General features: G+C 39.9%; 1 protein-coding gene across 3 annotated transcripts in view; it reads left to right on the top strand.

The window, feature by feature from the left end:
* Nucleotides 1–12,632, top strand: part of PDZD2 (PDZ domain containing 2) — a 138,663-nt gene extending 126,031 nt beyond the window's left edge. For all 3 annotated transcript variants that reach the window (XM_039709869.1, XM_039709868.1, XM_039709865.1), the window contains 4 exons: nucleotides 2,448–2,549; nucleotides 4,870–5,140; nucleotides 7,081–7,215; nucleotides 8,575–12,632. In XM_039709869.1, the coding sequence (XP_039565803.1) occupies nucleotides 2,448–2,549; nucleotides 4,870–5,140; nucleotides 7,081–7,215; nucleotides 8,575–8,741 (675 nt within the window). In that variant the 3' untranslated portion in view covers nucleotides 8,742–12,632. The remainder of the gene's footprint in view (nucleotides 1–2,447; nucleotides 2,550–4,869; nucleotides 5,141–7,080; nucleotides 7,216–8,574) is intronic.

Genomic DNA, 12,632 nt, shown 5'->3' with positions numbered 1-12,632 from the left:
AGGTGTTTGAAGAAGGCTCCCAAAGTGAAGTGCCTGCCAGAACATTACTTCCCTGCTTTTGGTGTTTCTGTTTGTGGGATATATCCACATCCTTTTAAAATCAGAACAGAAGTTGATAAAATAATGACAGTGCTGGAAGGGAAATTGCCATCTGGTCTGCATAACTGCTGGCTGAGCTGCATCTAGAGGGTTCTTGAGATTTGTTCACAAAGATTGCAATTTCAAACATAGAACAGGCTGGGGGGAAAAGGACCTTCCCAAAATATCCAGCTTTATCTCCTTCCAGGGGACAGCATAGCTAAAGAATGCAAGTCTCAAAAGTTTGGTGAGCCAAGAGGGCTAGCTAGGTTTACTGATAAAATTAGGATTGGATTGCACAACTGGACAGAGGTAATTAAGTGTTCTCTAAAGTATTTTGCATGTGTTTTTGGAAAGATTATTTATTTATGCCACTTTTCAAAGCCTGAGAGCTCAAATATTTATAAAGCTGAATGCTTTTTGGAATGCACTCCTTGTCTGCATAGTTTCTTATCCATATTTAAGCCCAGTGTGGCACATTCTCTGGAAAAATTTATGCTATTCAAATGGTGGATTTTGAATGTACAATAGAACAGTTCTTCATAGTTATCCAGTTGCTGAAAAATGAGACGGACTGCCTGATTTGGACTGAGAGCTTCTCTGGGAAGAGTTTGTCACCATCCTTTGCATTAAACAGAGCTGAATTTACTGCTATCATTTAATAACTGCTACTAGTATTAATTTTAAAATGGTAATTTTATTTAGGTCTCTATGACTGGTATCTTTGGCTAAGAGTCTAAACAGAGGTGATTACTGGAGGCCTGGTGTGTCCTTTGTGTGTCCAAGGAAAGCAGTAAGCCTCTACAGCCAGGTCTCTGCCCAATATTATGTGTGCTGGCAAGGAGCAGCTTTGAGGGCTGAGGAGGGAGGGAATACACCTTGAGAATGGGAAGCCAGTATCCAGACTGTGTTGTTGACTGGCCCAACACCAGTATGATCCTTGGATAACTCTTATAACATATGTACTTCTGACTTTCTTTTCTTCCTTCACTGGTGTAAACAAGTTGAGATGTCATGGGTTGGGAAGAGCCTGATCTGTTGAAGAAAAAGGATTGCTACAGTACTTAACAGTCAAAGACATGTGTATTTCCATTGCTTGGAAAGGGGCTAGCCTAGTTACTTAACTGATTTTATTATTTCTAGCCAGACATAAAGGTGTTCTCATTTGAGTACAGGTGAGGCAGGTCTTACATTTACAAAGCGCTGTGGACAAAGATCTTCTGCCCTCACTGCTCCTCTCCCCTTGAGTGCTGATGGATCAGTGATGTGGAGCAGGGTGACATCAGTTTTTGACATTGCAGGAATGCCTCTAGTGGAGGAAATCTTCCACAGACACTTTGTGGCAGAGAAACATGCCACAAGACCAAGAATTTGACTGTTGTTTCACAAAATCTAATGATCTGTGGTTCCCTATGCTGTCAGAAACAAAAGGCAAATGCTGAATTAATACGTTGAGTTTAGTGAACTAAATATATCATTTAATGCTAAATAGATTAAGAGATTGGATTCTAATGATTTGCTGTTACTTTGAGTATTGGCAATTTCTGGAAATAACTGGTGTTAGATAGGATCCTCGGGAAAAGCTGAGAAACCTGCTTTCTACTCCCCACATCCGATGCTCTGCCCCACAGATAGGTACTGTGTTCCACCAAATTCCTTTCTGTAGGTCCCCTTATACCACAAAATGTGATCTCTGTGACAGTGTCAGACTTGTTGGATGCAAACCTGCACCAGTCTTTTTCCTTTGCAGGATGCTTTCATTTCTACAACAGCACAGCTTAGTCATGCTGAGGTCACTAACAAGCTTCTTACTTTCGTTTCCCAAGTGAAACAGTTTTTTCTGCTGTCCATCTGACCTTCCCAAGCTTCAGTAATGTAGACACTGCTCCTTGCAGGATTGTCCAGCCTTGCTGAGAACAGGGTGATGCAATTGCCCTGCATTACATCTGTGTTACTCTTTCGAAGAAGACGAAATTGGATAACAAAAGTGTTAGTAATTCACTGAAGAGTACAGTGCTTGGTCCAGAAAGGTGTATGGGAATATTGAATTTTGACTGCAAAATGTTGAACAATGCAAAACTGATTACTGCCTGTAAAAATTAGGCTGCCTAAGGTTTAATGCCACTTCACTGCCTTAATTTTGCCTTTGTTTCCTAGCCTTGGACTGACTGAAGAAACCTTTCTTGTCACCTGAGTTATCCTGTAACATGAAGTGAAATGCATTTAATGTCTCAATTTTAATTCTTTGAGCTGTCTCCTTTCACCTGCCATAATTTGTGGGTACTGGGAATTTTGTAATTTATGTGGGTACTTGGTCGTAATCTTTGGTTTTGTGTTCTTCTTCTTGTGCACCTCCATTTTTCTGCTAGAGCAAAGAGGACACATACTTTGTAGTCTTGCACAAAGAAGAAGGAGCTGGCCTGGGATTTAGTGTTGCTGGAGGAATAGACTTGGAACAGAAATCAGTCACAGTAAGTGATGGCTGCAAGTCATTTTTCTACAAAGCTCACTTTAAAGTAGGCTGGTGATTAGATCAAGTGCTCATTTATCAAGACTCACTGCAAGTCATTCACAGTGTCTCTCAGAAGCAGCAGCTTACCATCTGCTACTGAAATCAGTGTCTGGGAAGTGTAATTTTTATTATTGGAGATGGATAACAATTATGCTTTCAGGCTTTAAAAGTCTGTTACTGGGTGGGGTGGGCTAGATCTAAATCCTATGCATGTAAATAAAATTCTGCATGCAGCTGCAGTGCACACAGCCTTTTAGGGGACACTTTCATTTTCAGCCCTTGAAAGGAAACTCTGTGCAGCAAAGGTTTTGAAGGATTTTTCAGATCACAAGATTGATTGTTGCAGACCTCAGCAAACATTATGGATTTCATGTCCCGAGTTAGTAAGACCTGTGGGTGGTCATAAGTGAGGGTTGTTGTCTGGTTAGGGTTTTTTTAAGTCTTAAGCAGCATTCTGAACCAAAGATAAGGTACGGGTATGTGAAAATTGACTGTTCAAAAACAGATCAGTGAGACAAAAATCCAAGAAAACTAATGTCCTGTGTGATGGGTTTTTTAACACAAAATATACATTTAAATTCTGCCCTGGAAGAGAGAGAGCCATTAAATGCTGAGGTTGGAAGAAGGATATGTCCTCAATTTTGGGGCCTGCAGAAGGCCTTGCAGGAATCTTCTGGGTTTCGCATTTAGACCAGACCCATATAAATAAATGTATTTTATATTAAAGTGTCATTAAGTTAGAATATGGTCAAAGTCTAGAGTGCAGGCCTCTACTTCTCTCACTGTAGAAGTTTTTTCCTGTCTCTGGCCCAAACAGTGGCAGCTCTGACCAAGAGGAAGGCTCAACAGTGTCCCACCCCAGAAAGTTCCTTAGAGAATTCCTTACTTAGAGACTGTGACTCTACCTAAAAAATAAGATCTTGGGCTCTCTCAGACCGAGGAATTGATGACTTCCTTTTTCTGAATTCTGTTAGCCATGAGACGAAATGAGTGTCAGTTCCTGCTCTTTTCTGATGCTTTTTGTTCAGAGGGTGTAAAGGGATCTTAATCATGTTCTTGACCTACTGGGATTCTGGGTCCTAGCTAGATTTGAGGTTGCCACTGGGTACTGAGCTGCTTAGATGGGCTGTTATATCCGCACTTGGGTGAAGAAATTGAAATGCTTTTAAGCTTTATGCTACTAAGGAGATGAGCAACTGAGGGAAGGCAGCAGATTTTTTGGACATGACCCCTGTATTCCACTTGCATTTGCATGCCTTCATCTGTTATTGAGGCTGTTATTCCAGCTTTGAATGCTGGCTTAGACTGGCTGGAAATTTACCTCATTGGATCTGTGGGGTTGTAGCAGGTGCCCATCTCAGCATGGCCCTGCAATGAGATGGAATAGCAGCCAAAAGGCTTCTGATGCCTTCCTGCTGGTCTGGGTATTAGGATAAATTCCTAAAGATAATGCCATGCAGAATTGTGTCCACAGATTTGCTGCCTTGAACATTTGCTTGGCAGACCTAGTACTGTCTCCATGGGAAACCATATTCTGGCTGCTAAAATTAGAGTGCCTAATAGGCAAGTCCTTAAATACTGGGTCTTGAGGCTTTTAGTGAGTTCGTTTTTGTAAATGACACGCATCTAAACTTGCTGGAAGTTTTCTCAAAGTTTAATCCACCCTGAATAGAGTATTTTTTTCTCTAGAAAAATGCATTTCAAGCTGCTAAATCATCCCTTTCCGTCTATTTGCATGATATTTGATCAGCCATATTGAGGCAAACAATTAAATACTTGTACAGCTGCAGTAAGTCAGAGCTTTTCTGTGCACAGATGTTTAGAAATGTGCATTTGAAAACAGCACAGGATGCATGTCCCACTCAGTGGGAACTGGGGGAGCGGGTGTTGCACACCACAGTGTTCTTGGTGGTTGCTATGGCACGGACGTGGATTTAACCTGTGTGTCACTTGAACTATGTTAACTGAAGGCCTTTGAGGAGTTTAGTGAAAGCATAAGTGATTTGTGATATTACATTCACTCGCTGGCTTGGTTTACCTTTGGCTTAGAAATTACTGTGCAATTACAGCACCTTTTCCTCTGAATTCGCCCATCCCCAAATGGAGCTCTATCTAGTCACTTTGAGGGTGGTCACTGGAGCAAAAGCTGTGTGCTTGATATGCAGGCAGTGAACACCGGCTGCAAATTTTGGTAAAGTGTCTCTGTTCAGCATGGCCTATAGAACACTGTGTGTGGTCACAAGGTTAAAACATCCTTGTTAAAATTACCTTTCTTGTAGGTCCACAGAGTGTTTTCAAAGGGAGTGGCATCTCAAGAAGGGACTATCCATCGAGGAGATCTTGTTCTATCAATCAATGGCAAATCTCTGGCAAGCTCAGTCCATGGGGATGTCCTGAATACTCTTCATCAGGCAAGGCTGTACAAATATGCAGTCATTGTCATACAGAAGGAAAAAGACAAAACAAACAATTCCTCCAGACTTGAGATATCAGCTACTGGCAGAAAATGTGTGGGGTCTGGAAAGGATGTTTCCATGGAAATAGGAACAGGTATGATCTTTGTCCAAGAATAGTTGGAAGGATTCCTTTGCAGAGCAGACTGAAGGGAAAAATGTCCATGTGTTTTAGATTAAGAGCGTCTGTGGCTGATGTGATTGAAGGGAGAAAATGAAATTACCTTTAAATTTTATTTGTTCTCTTTGGAACCGAAATACAGTTTGGGATTTGGTTGTTTGTGTTGTTGCTATTTTTTTTTTTAAATTACTGTAACGAGGTGCAAACTTAGAAGACCTAATATAGGGCTGAATCAAATATCTTCTTAGGTAAGTGGTTCCACATATTCTTCCAATCCAGGATAAACTCCTTTTAAGTAATAACAGTAGTCAATGAAAGACAGAAAACAACCAGAATTAATTTTAAAAAAAATGTTAAAAAGAAAGTCCTATGCCCTGCCATTTTTTAAACATAGAGACTGAGCTTGTTCTTTGTAAAAGCAGATTTCATACTGTTTTTACTAGAAACATAGAAAAAATTATTTTTATGTTGCAATAAGTGGAAGTAAGCCTATTAAGTCAGCCATCCCATATGAAAGTAGAGACAAATGGTTTAAGTGGAAATTTATTAGTGGAATATTAGGTTCCTGTTTGGGAACAAGACAGCATTTTTGTGTAAAGGCTGCACCTGGCGTGTCAGGAAGAGACATCTGAAATTTTTTTTGAGATTCAAGACCCAAACCCCTTCAGCACCCATCTGGATGGTGCTGCTTGGGAGCAGGGGATGACCACGGGCTTCCCCCTTCCCCCTCCAGGGCACTCAGCTCTGTCCACTCCAAAACAAGGACATGGAGCTGCCACTCAATTATTTTTAATCTGTTGGATGTAATCATTACTGTTCTCAGAAGGATTTTTTTCTGTAGCAGTTTCTTTTGTTTTATGCTTACACTGGGTTTTATGATACGACTTTGTAACACAGCTTAAAAAAAAAAAGGAAAAAAGCACTCTGTTAATTAATGGATCAGCCTTTCTGGAATTGCTCCCCTGATATAATCTGTGTAATTACTTCAGAATCCCTCTCTGCCCTAAACTCCCTACATCCTGCACCCTGACAAATGCAGAATATCTGCTGGGTCCAGGCACTAGGGGGCAACATTATTTCATAAACAAAATAGTGTTGGTTTATTCAGAACGTCTTTCCACCCTTCCAGGCGAAGGACATCTCCAGATGTTTTAGATAATATTTAAAATTGTCCAAGATAACAGTAGCAGTAATTTGTGATAAGAAAGACTACATAATTATTACATTCACACAAGGCGAAGGAGAATGTAAACTCCTTTACATGTTTTCCTGTAAAATGTTTTTCAAAACTGCAGATTTATTTCCTCCTAAGCAAAATAATGTTTTAAGTCAGTTACAGCAATATTGCTCTTCAGAAATATCTGCTATGTAGGAGGCATGGTACAACTACAGTTAATTATAATTAAATACATAGATAGGAGACCAGAAACAATTTTTCACCCTAGTAAATGATTACAGATTTTTTCTTAAGAGAATGGAACATGTTTGCTTAATTAAACATTTCATTCATTCCTGTGACTTGAAAATATGTAGTTCATTGAATAAGCAAAGGGAGTAAATGAAAGAAAAAGAAATGCTCTCCACTCCGTATTTTTGTAATTTTTCAGTTATTTTGTTGATATTTGGAGTATTTGCTAAATTGGCTAGCTATAATTTTGCCCAAAAAAAGATGCCTTGGCAGGTTTTCTTTGAACATGTAAAATGAAAATGTCCATGTGTGTAAATGCATCTTTACTGTCTCCCATTCACAGCTACAATAGAGTATATTCCCTTCTGAGAAACTTGGTGTCATCTCCTAGTCTCAGTAACTGAACTCTGAATTGTCCTGTCACTGCACCAAAAGCAAAAACCAACCAAACACAACTTGCTGTTTACTGTTACCTGCATAACAAGATGCTGTGCATGTTCAATTGCAGATCCAAACCTGGACATGAATGATGTAATCTGTGTTGAATTGCTGAAAACCTCTGCTGGTTTGGGATTCAGTCTCGATGGTGGAAAGGCTTCCATTGCTGGAGATAAGCCCTTGCTTGTAAAAAGGATATTTAAAGGTACTACCTGTATGCAGTGGATGTTATCCCAGTTTTCCTTTTGTCTGTGCATTGTACAGACATTTCAATTACTGTACTCAGCATTTTTTTGAAGAAAGGGTGGGTTTTGTGGCTCTCATTTATTGCCACTTACTAGGCCAAAGTGGTCATTAAAAGAAAAACGCTCCTGGGAATGGCTAGGGATTGCATTTGCTAGTAAATGTGAAGCAATCTGCTTTACCAAGTATGGGTCTGTCCACTATTCTAGACATTAGACTATAGCAGCAATCATCTATATAGTGGTCTAAGGCATTCATGCCTTATCCAGTTCTCTTTTCTGTGAAATGCATAGTGCATATAACCAGCCTGGTATTGATGCACCTCCCTGCATTATGCCCAATTATGAATGTTACCATATTTTTGTCTTTTGTTTTCTTTTTAAATATTAATATTAGATTTTGCTAAGAATATGGGATATTTGTAACCAGAAACTGCCAGTCATGGATGCTTTCTTTGTCAACAGGTAGTTAAACTTACATGAACCATGCACAGAAAGAAAACAAATCCCAGTGCTCTGCTGTGACTTTCATATGTCACATGTCAGTTTAGTGAAAAGTAAGACCCTTTCTGAAGGCAGCTGAAACTCTGGATGAAACTACATGTGCACAGCATTTTCACAGAATTACTTTTATTCCCTCATCAAGATAAAAAAGTCAAACATGTATTTACTGAATTGCTTATCAGTTTGTGTGTATGTGTTTTCCCTCTCTAGAAAGTGCTTCTTAGGGTAAATGGCATGCTTAGTTTTTAAACTCATTCATTTACATCCTTACATACAATCCTTTTCCCCTCGCTGTGATGGCTCATGCCTGTTAAATTATCATTACAGAAAACATACTTTCATCAGCAGTGAAGGGTATGCCTCTCTCTAGGAGCTTTCTGTGACTGGTGTTTGTCCAAAGTTTGCTACCAAGTGTTTGGTTTGTTCATCCCAAGTTTTACAGTCTGTTGCATTATTTGCCTAGTACCCTGTTAAAGCTGAGAAAGTACATCCATGTCACATACAACCTTCATGGTTATTTTATCAACCAGGTTTTCTTACAACTACAGAGATAACATTCAGCATGTTTCATACACTTATGTTGTTTCCTTCAAAACCAGACACCTTTTCTGAGAACAAGGTTTTATCTTGGTTAAAATAACCTTTTCTGTGAGATGCAGCATTGGGTAGCTTGCTAGACCTGGGGTGAACATAAGTAACTTGTACTGAAATTGGATTAAGTTGGAAAAAATGGTTTATTTCATCCCAGTGGAAAGCAGATTTTTGTGGGCTCACTTCCCTTTCTTTTAACACTGACCTTCCCCCACTTTTTCTTCTAGGTGGTGCTGCGGAGCAATCTGGAAACATAGAAACTGGAGATGAAATTCTTGCTGTTAGTGGGAAGTCATTAATTGGGCTCATGCATTACGATGCCTGGAACATCATTAAATCTGTGCCAGAGGGGCCTGTTCAATTGCTAATCAGAAAACACAGAACTGCAGTATGATGGAAGCACTACGTCTAATCACACTTGCTAAGACAAACCATTTATAACTGTCTAAAAGCTGTCTTTGTTTATAAAGCCACACAGAAGTGTCTTAATGCTTTACAGAGAGGTGCTAAGAGCCTTGGAGAACCACTGAGCAAGTGTGTGATGAGCTTCAAAGATCTCACCTAATGATTGGGGATGAAGGAAGCCAAAAGTTAGAGACAATTTTGTATTATGTGGCAGGTTTATTGGAACTTCAAGACCTCTCCTGGGTTTGATTTAAAGTATTTTGACTGAGATAAATAACACTGTGCCTGTCCCTGATATTTTTAGTATCTTGCAGAGTGTTGGTAGTAGAACTTGTTGGTTGCCATCCTGTTGACAAGGGTGGGTTTTAGACTGTACTATATCACTAAGCTGTAATAAGACTTAAGGACACTTCCTTAGGGTCTGGTCCTTTTTTTTTTTTTTGTTGTAATAAGAGAATGTCTGGAACAATCTCACTTTATTCTTCTAAGTGCAGTTTTGCTAGAAGTGCATGACAAAAGAGTATAATTTTGCACAACTTGTATGCCTAAAATACAAGCATTTTATTGCAAAGCTGAAAAATCCTCTTAAAATTAATGAACTAACTCAGCATCCACTACAACTGAATCTACTTCTAGGTGCAACTTGTATCTGACAGCACTTGGTGTTAATGTGGTAGAAATCTGTAAGAAAATTATGTCCAGATAATAGGTGATTGTCCACCAAGGTGTATACTGAGTTGTTAGTTATTATTAAAATGGGGGCGATAAAAAAACTGGGGTCTGAATTTTCAAATTTAGGCTTCTAATGTTAGGCACCTTTAAAGTATATATATTTTTTAAAGGGGGATAATTTCAGGTGCTGAGCACTCACAGATCCCACAGGCTTCAGTGACCGCTAAGAACGTCTGCAAGTTGGGCTGCTTTTATTTATCTTCAAGAGGTTTAAGGCTGCCCAGCTTGAAAGACTCAAGCTGAAAAGTGGTGATCTAAAAATGGGGATTATAACAGATTAAATCTGAGCTGGCCATATTTGTGGTGGCTTTTAATTGGTCTTCTTTGTTTTCTCCTGTCCAGTATTTATTTTTGCTTGTGTGAGAGTGGGTTGAGGATATGCGTGTGGATGATGCAAGTACACCCAACTGCGTCAGGACTGGGCTAATACTGAGGGTTCTGGGTGGTGAAACTGAAAACTGTTTGTGTAGATGGGGGAAACCATGTTGTTGGGTACAGCAAAAGAGAGAGGGTTGCAATGCCACAGGAGCTTAGTTTGGATTTTCTCACCTCTACTCACAGAAGAGGTATCAGTAGTGGGCCACGCTGCTTAGTCTGCTGTGCTGGGAGGAGAGTGTATGGGTGCAAGAGATTAGACTCTGTTATTTCTCTTCCTACATCTGGGATAGCTAAAGAACATAAAATGCATACAGGAGGAAATGGGCCAGTGTCCTTATCAGCTGAGAACAAGTTGTTTGTTCCACAGTGCTCAGGTTGTACATCACATTAGGCTGGAGACTGCTTGCAGCCAACATGCCCAGGGTGAAGAGTCCTCGGCCTGGAACCAGTCCAAGTCTGAAGTGCTGCCTCTGTTTTCAGTGAGCCAAGACACTGCGTAGCTGTTACAAAAAGGTCTGGGCTTGTCACTTGGCCCTTCCCCAAGATCATACTGTAGTTCAATTTATTTACATTTATTCAGCAGTGCTTGAAGCAATTGCTTCCAGGTTAGTGGAGCAACTCGCTTGGGTTCATCTCTGTGACAGCTTCATTAGACTGCAGCTCATGATGAGCAGAAGAAAATTCAGTTCAGCAAGGCAACCTGAGACCAGATTAATAGAAAAGCTGTGCAATGTTTGCCTAAAAATGAATAAATAGGTTTAATTCTTTTTCAGTGACATATTAGCATGTGAATCCAGGGAGAGATGCAGCTTTTGGTTACAGGAAAGGCAATACTGTATGTAGTCCTACAGCTCCTTTGCCTGCAGGATTTCTGCTGAAACTAATTCAGGTTCAGTGCTGTGAGATGACTGTGGAGTTGGGTCCCCTGAGAACCCAAAGCTCAGCCACTCTGTCGGGACTGGTCCATGCCTCCGGTCACCTCCATGGTGGGAGAGGTTTCAGGAAGATGCAGCTCTTAGGGCTGGAGGACCACACAGATTCCAGGCCTGTGATGGGATAGAAGAGCTTACCCCTGCATATTTGCTGAAAAACAGGGAGAAGATAATTCAGCAGGGACAGCTGAATGGTGAGGCCTTGTTCAGGAATGACCAAAATCCGACTGTAATAGAGTGTATAATAGATACATAAAATGCATGTGGAATTTAATGCAGCGTAGTGAATGCATACCTGTATACGTATAATACGTGCAGTGCAGTACTGACTTTTTGCTACTTTAATGTGGTAAATCACAGTTGTGTTTTAGGCAATGGCATTTTTTTCAGTCCACAGTCTAGAATTCCGAAGGTTCCATCTCAGGGAGGCATATGTCTCCCTCACTCCTAAACTGGTGTGAGCTCAAAGGTAAAGGCTTCATTTTGTAAATTAAAGTTAATTTGAGGTGTCTTAAGATGATTCGTGGTGGTATTTTCAGATGCTTATTTGCAGGTACTGTTCATTGTGAGTGATTTAGAAGGCTTTTTTTCAGTAATCAGATACTGTTCAGTATTTTATTTTACATGCACGTAGATAAGTGTTGGCTGAGTAACAGCAAACAGAAATGGGGATTTTTGTGTGTGATTCAGTAGTAGCTATAATTTAAAAGATAGGTTTAATGTTTTAAATCTGATAATAGTTACTATGGGTAGAAAGATAACACTTCTCTACTAACATTAGAGCAAGCAGAAGAATTGTATTTAACCCTGATTGTTTCTGTTCCTGAAAATACCTTTTTTTTTTTCCTTGTGAAAGAACAACATCTTCACTGATGTTGGTGTGATTACAGTAGCATTTCCTGACATCTCTCTTGGGGTGACATGCCCTGAAAAAGCTCCAGGATTTATGCAGTATGGGTGTCTGCTTGATTACAGACAAGATGCTTAGACCAAGCAGATATAGTAGAATTTTGGTTACACACGTGGCAAAGTAAATGTTCTTTTTCTGAGAGCCTGGTCGCACTAAAATGATAGAGGATGTTGCATTAGTTCATCAGTATTCAGTAGGATCACAACCATTTTTGGCCTTGCTGTTAGCATATCAGTCTCCATGGTGATTCTTCACCCTGCTGGAGTGTTGGCCAAACTCTAGGAGAGCAGAGACTTGGCAGCTGCATCCTAGAAGAGCAAAAAATCAAGATGAAATTATGCACTTCTTCACCAGGGAGCTGAAGGCATTCCGCATAAGGGGAGTTTGCTCCTAGATGGAGAAGGTTTAGGGCTTTGGTGCATCCAGGCCTGGGGCAGCTGAAGGTGCACATCACGGATATGAGAGCAGTGAGATGCTGCCATTGCATATTCTGCAACCTTTTGTACCTGGAAGCTCTTTCCAGCTTCTCTAGGGACTGCACCTGTATTGAAAACTCTGAGATTAGGGAGGGAAAAACATTTGATCATTTTATTGCTAAAAAAATAATAGAAGGACAGATAAATATTAAGAAACTGTTAAGTGATTCATATTTCCTAATGACCCTCACTTAAAATTAACCCTGATAAATGTTCTGCAGTGGTTCTTGTCAAATTCTGAAGGAAGTGTTCCCAGATGGGAATGTTTACCTGTTTCTATGTTTAGGTTATGTAAATGTACAAGTGAAAATATTGATGAAGAGTAGACTAGCTCATGAGAGAAATGGGGATCCCACTGTAGGTAGATTTTGTGTGTTAGTCTGATACACTTATTGTATAATATTGTATATTTACACTTTTATTTATATAAATAAAACTTCTTTTAATTAAAA

Source organism: Passer montanus, unplaced genomic scaffold (assembly GCF_014805655.1).
Source record: "Passer montanus isolate IOZ18808 unplaced genomic scaffold, ASM1480565v1 scaffold22, whole genome shotgun sequence".
NCBI classification, from domain to species: domain Eukaryota; kingdom Metazoa; phylum Chordata; class Aves; order Passeriformes; family Passeridae; genus Passer; species Passer montanus.
Note: the sequence above shows the minus strand (reverse complement) of the source record. Positions and strands in the feature narration are given on the sequence as shown.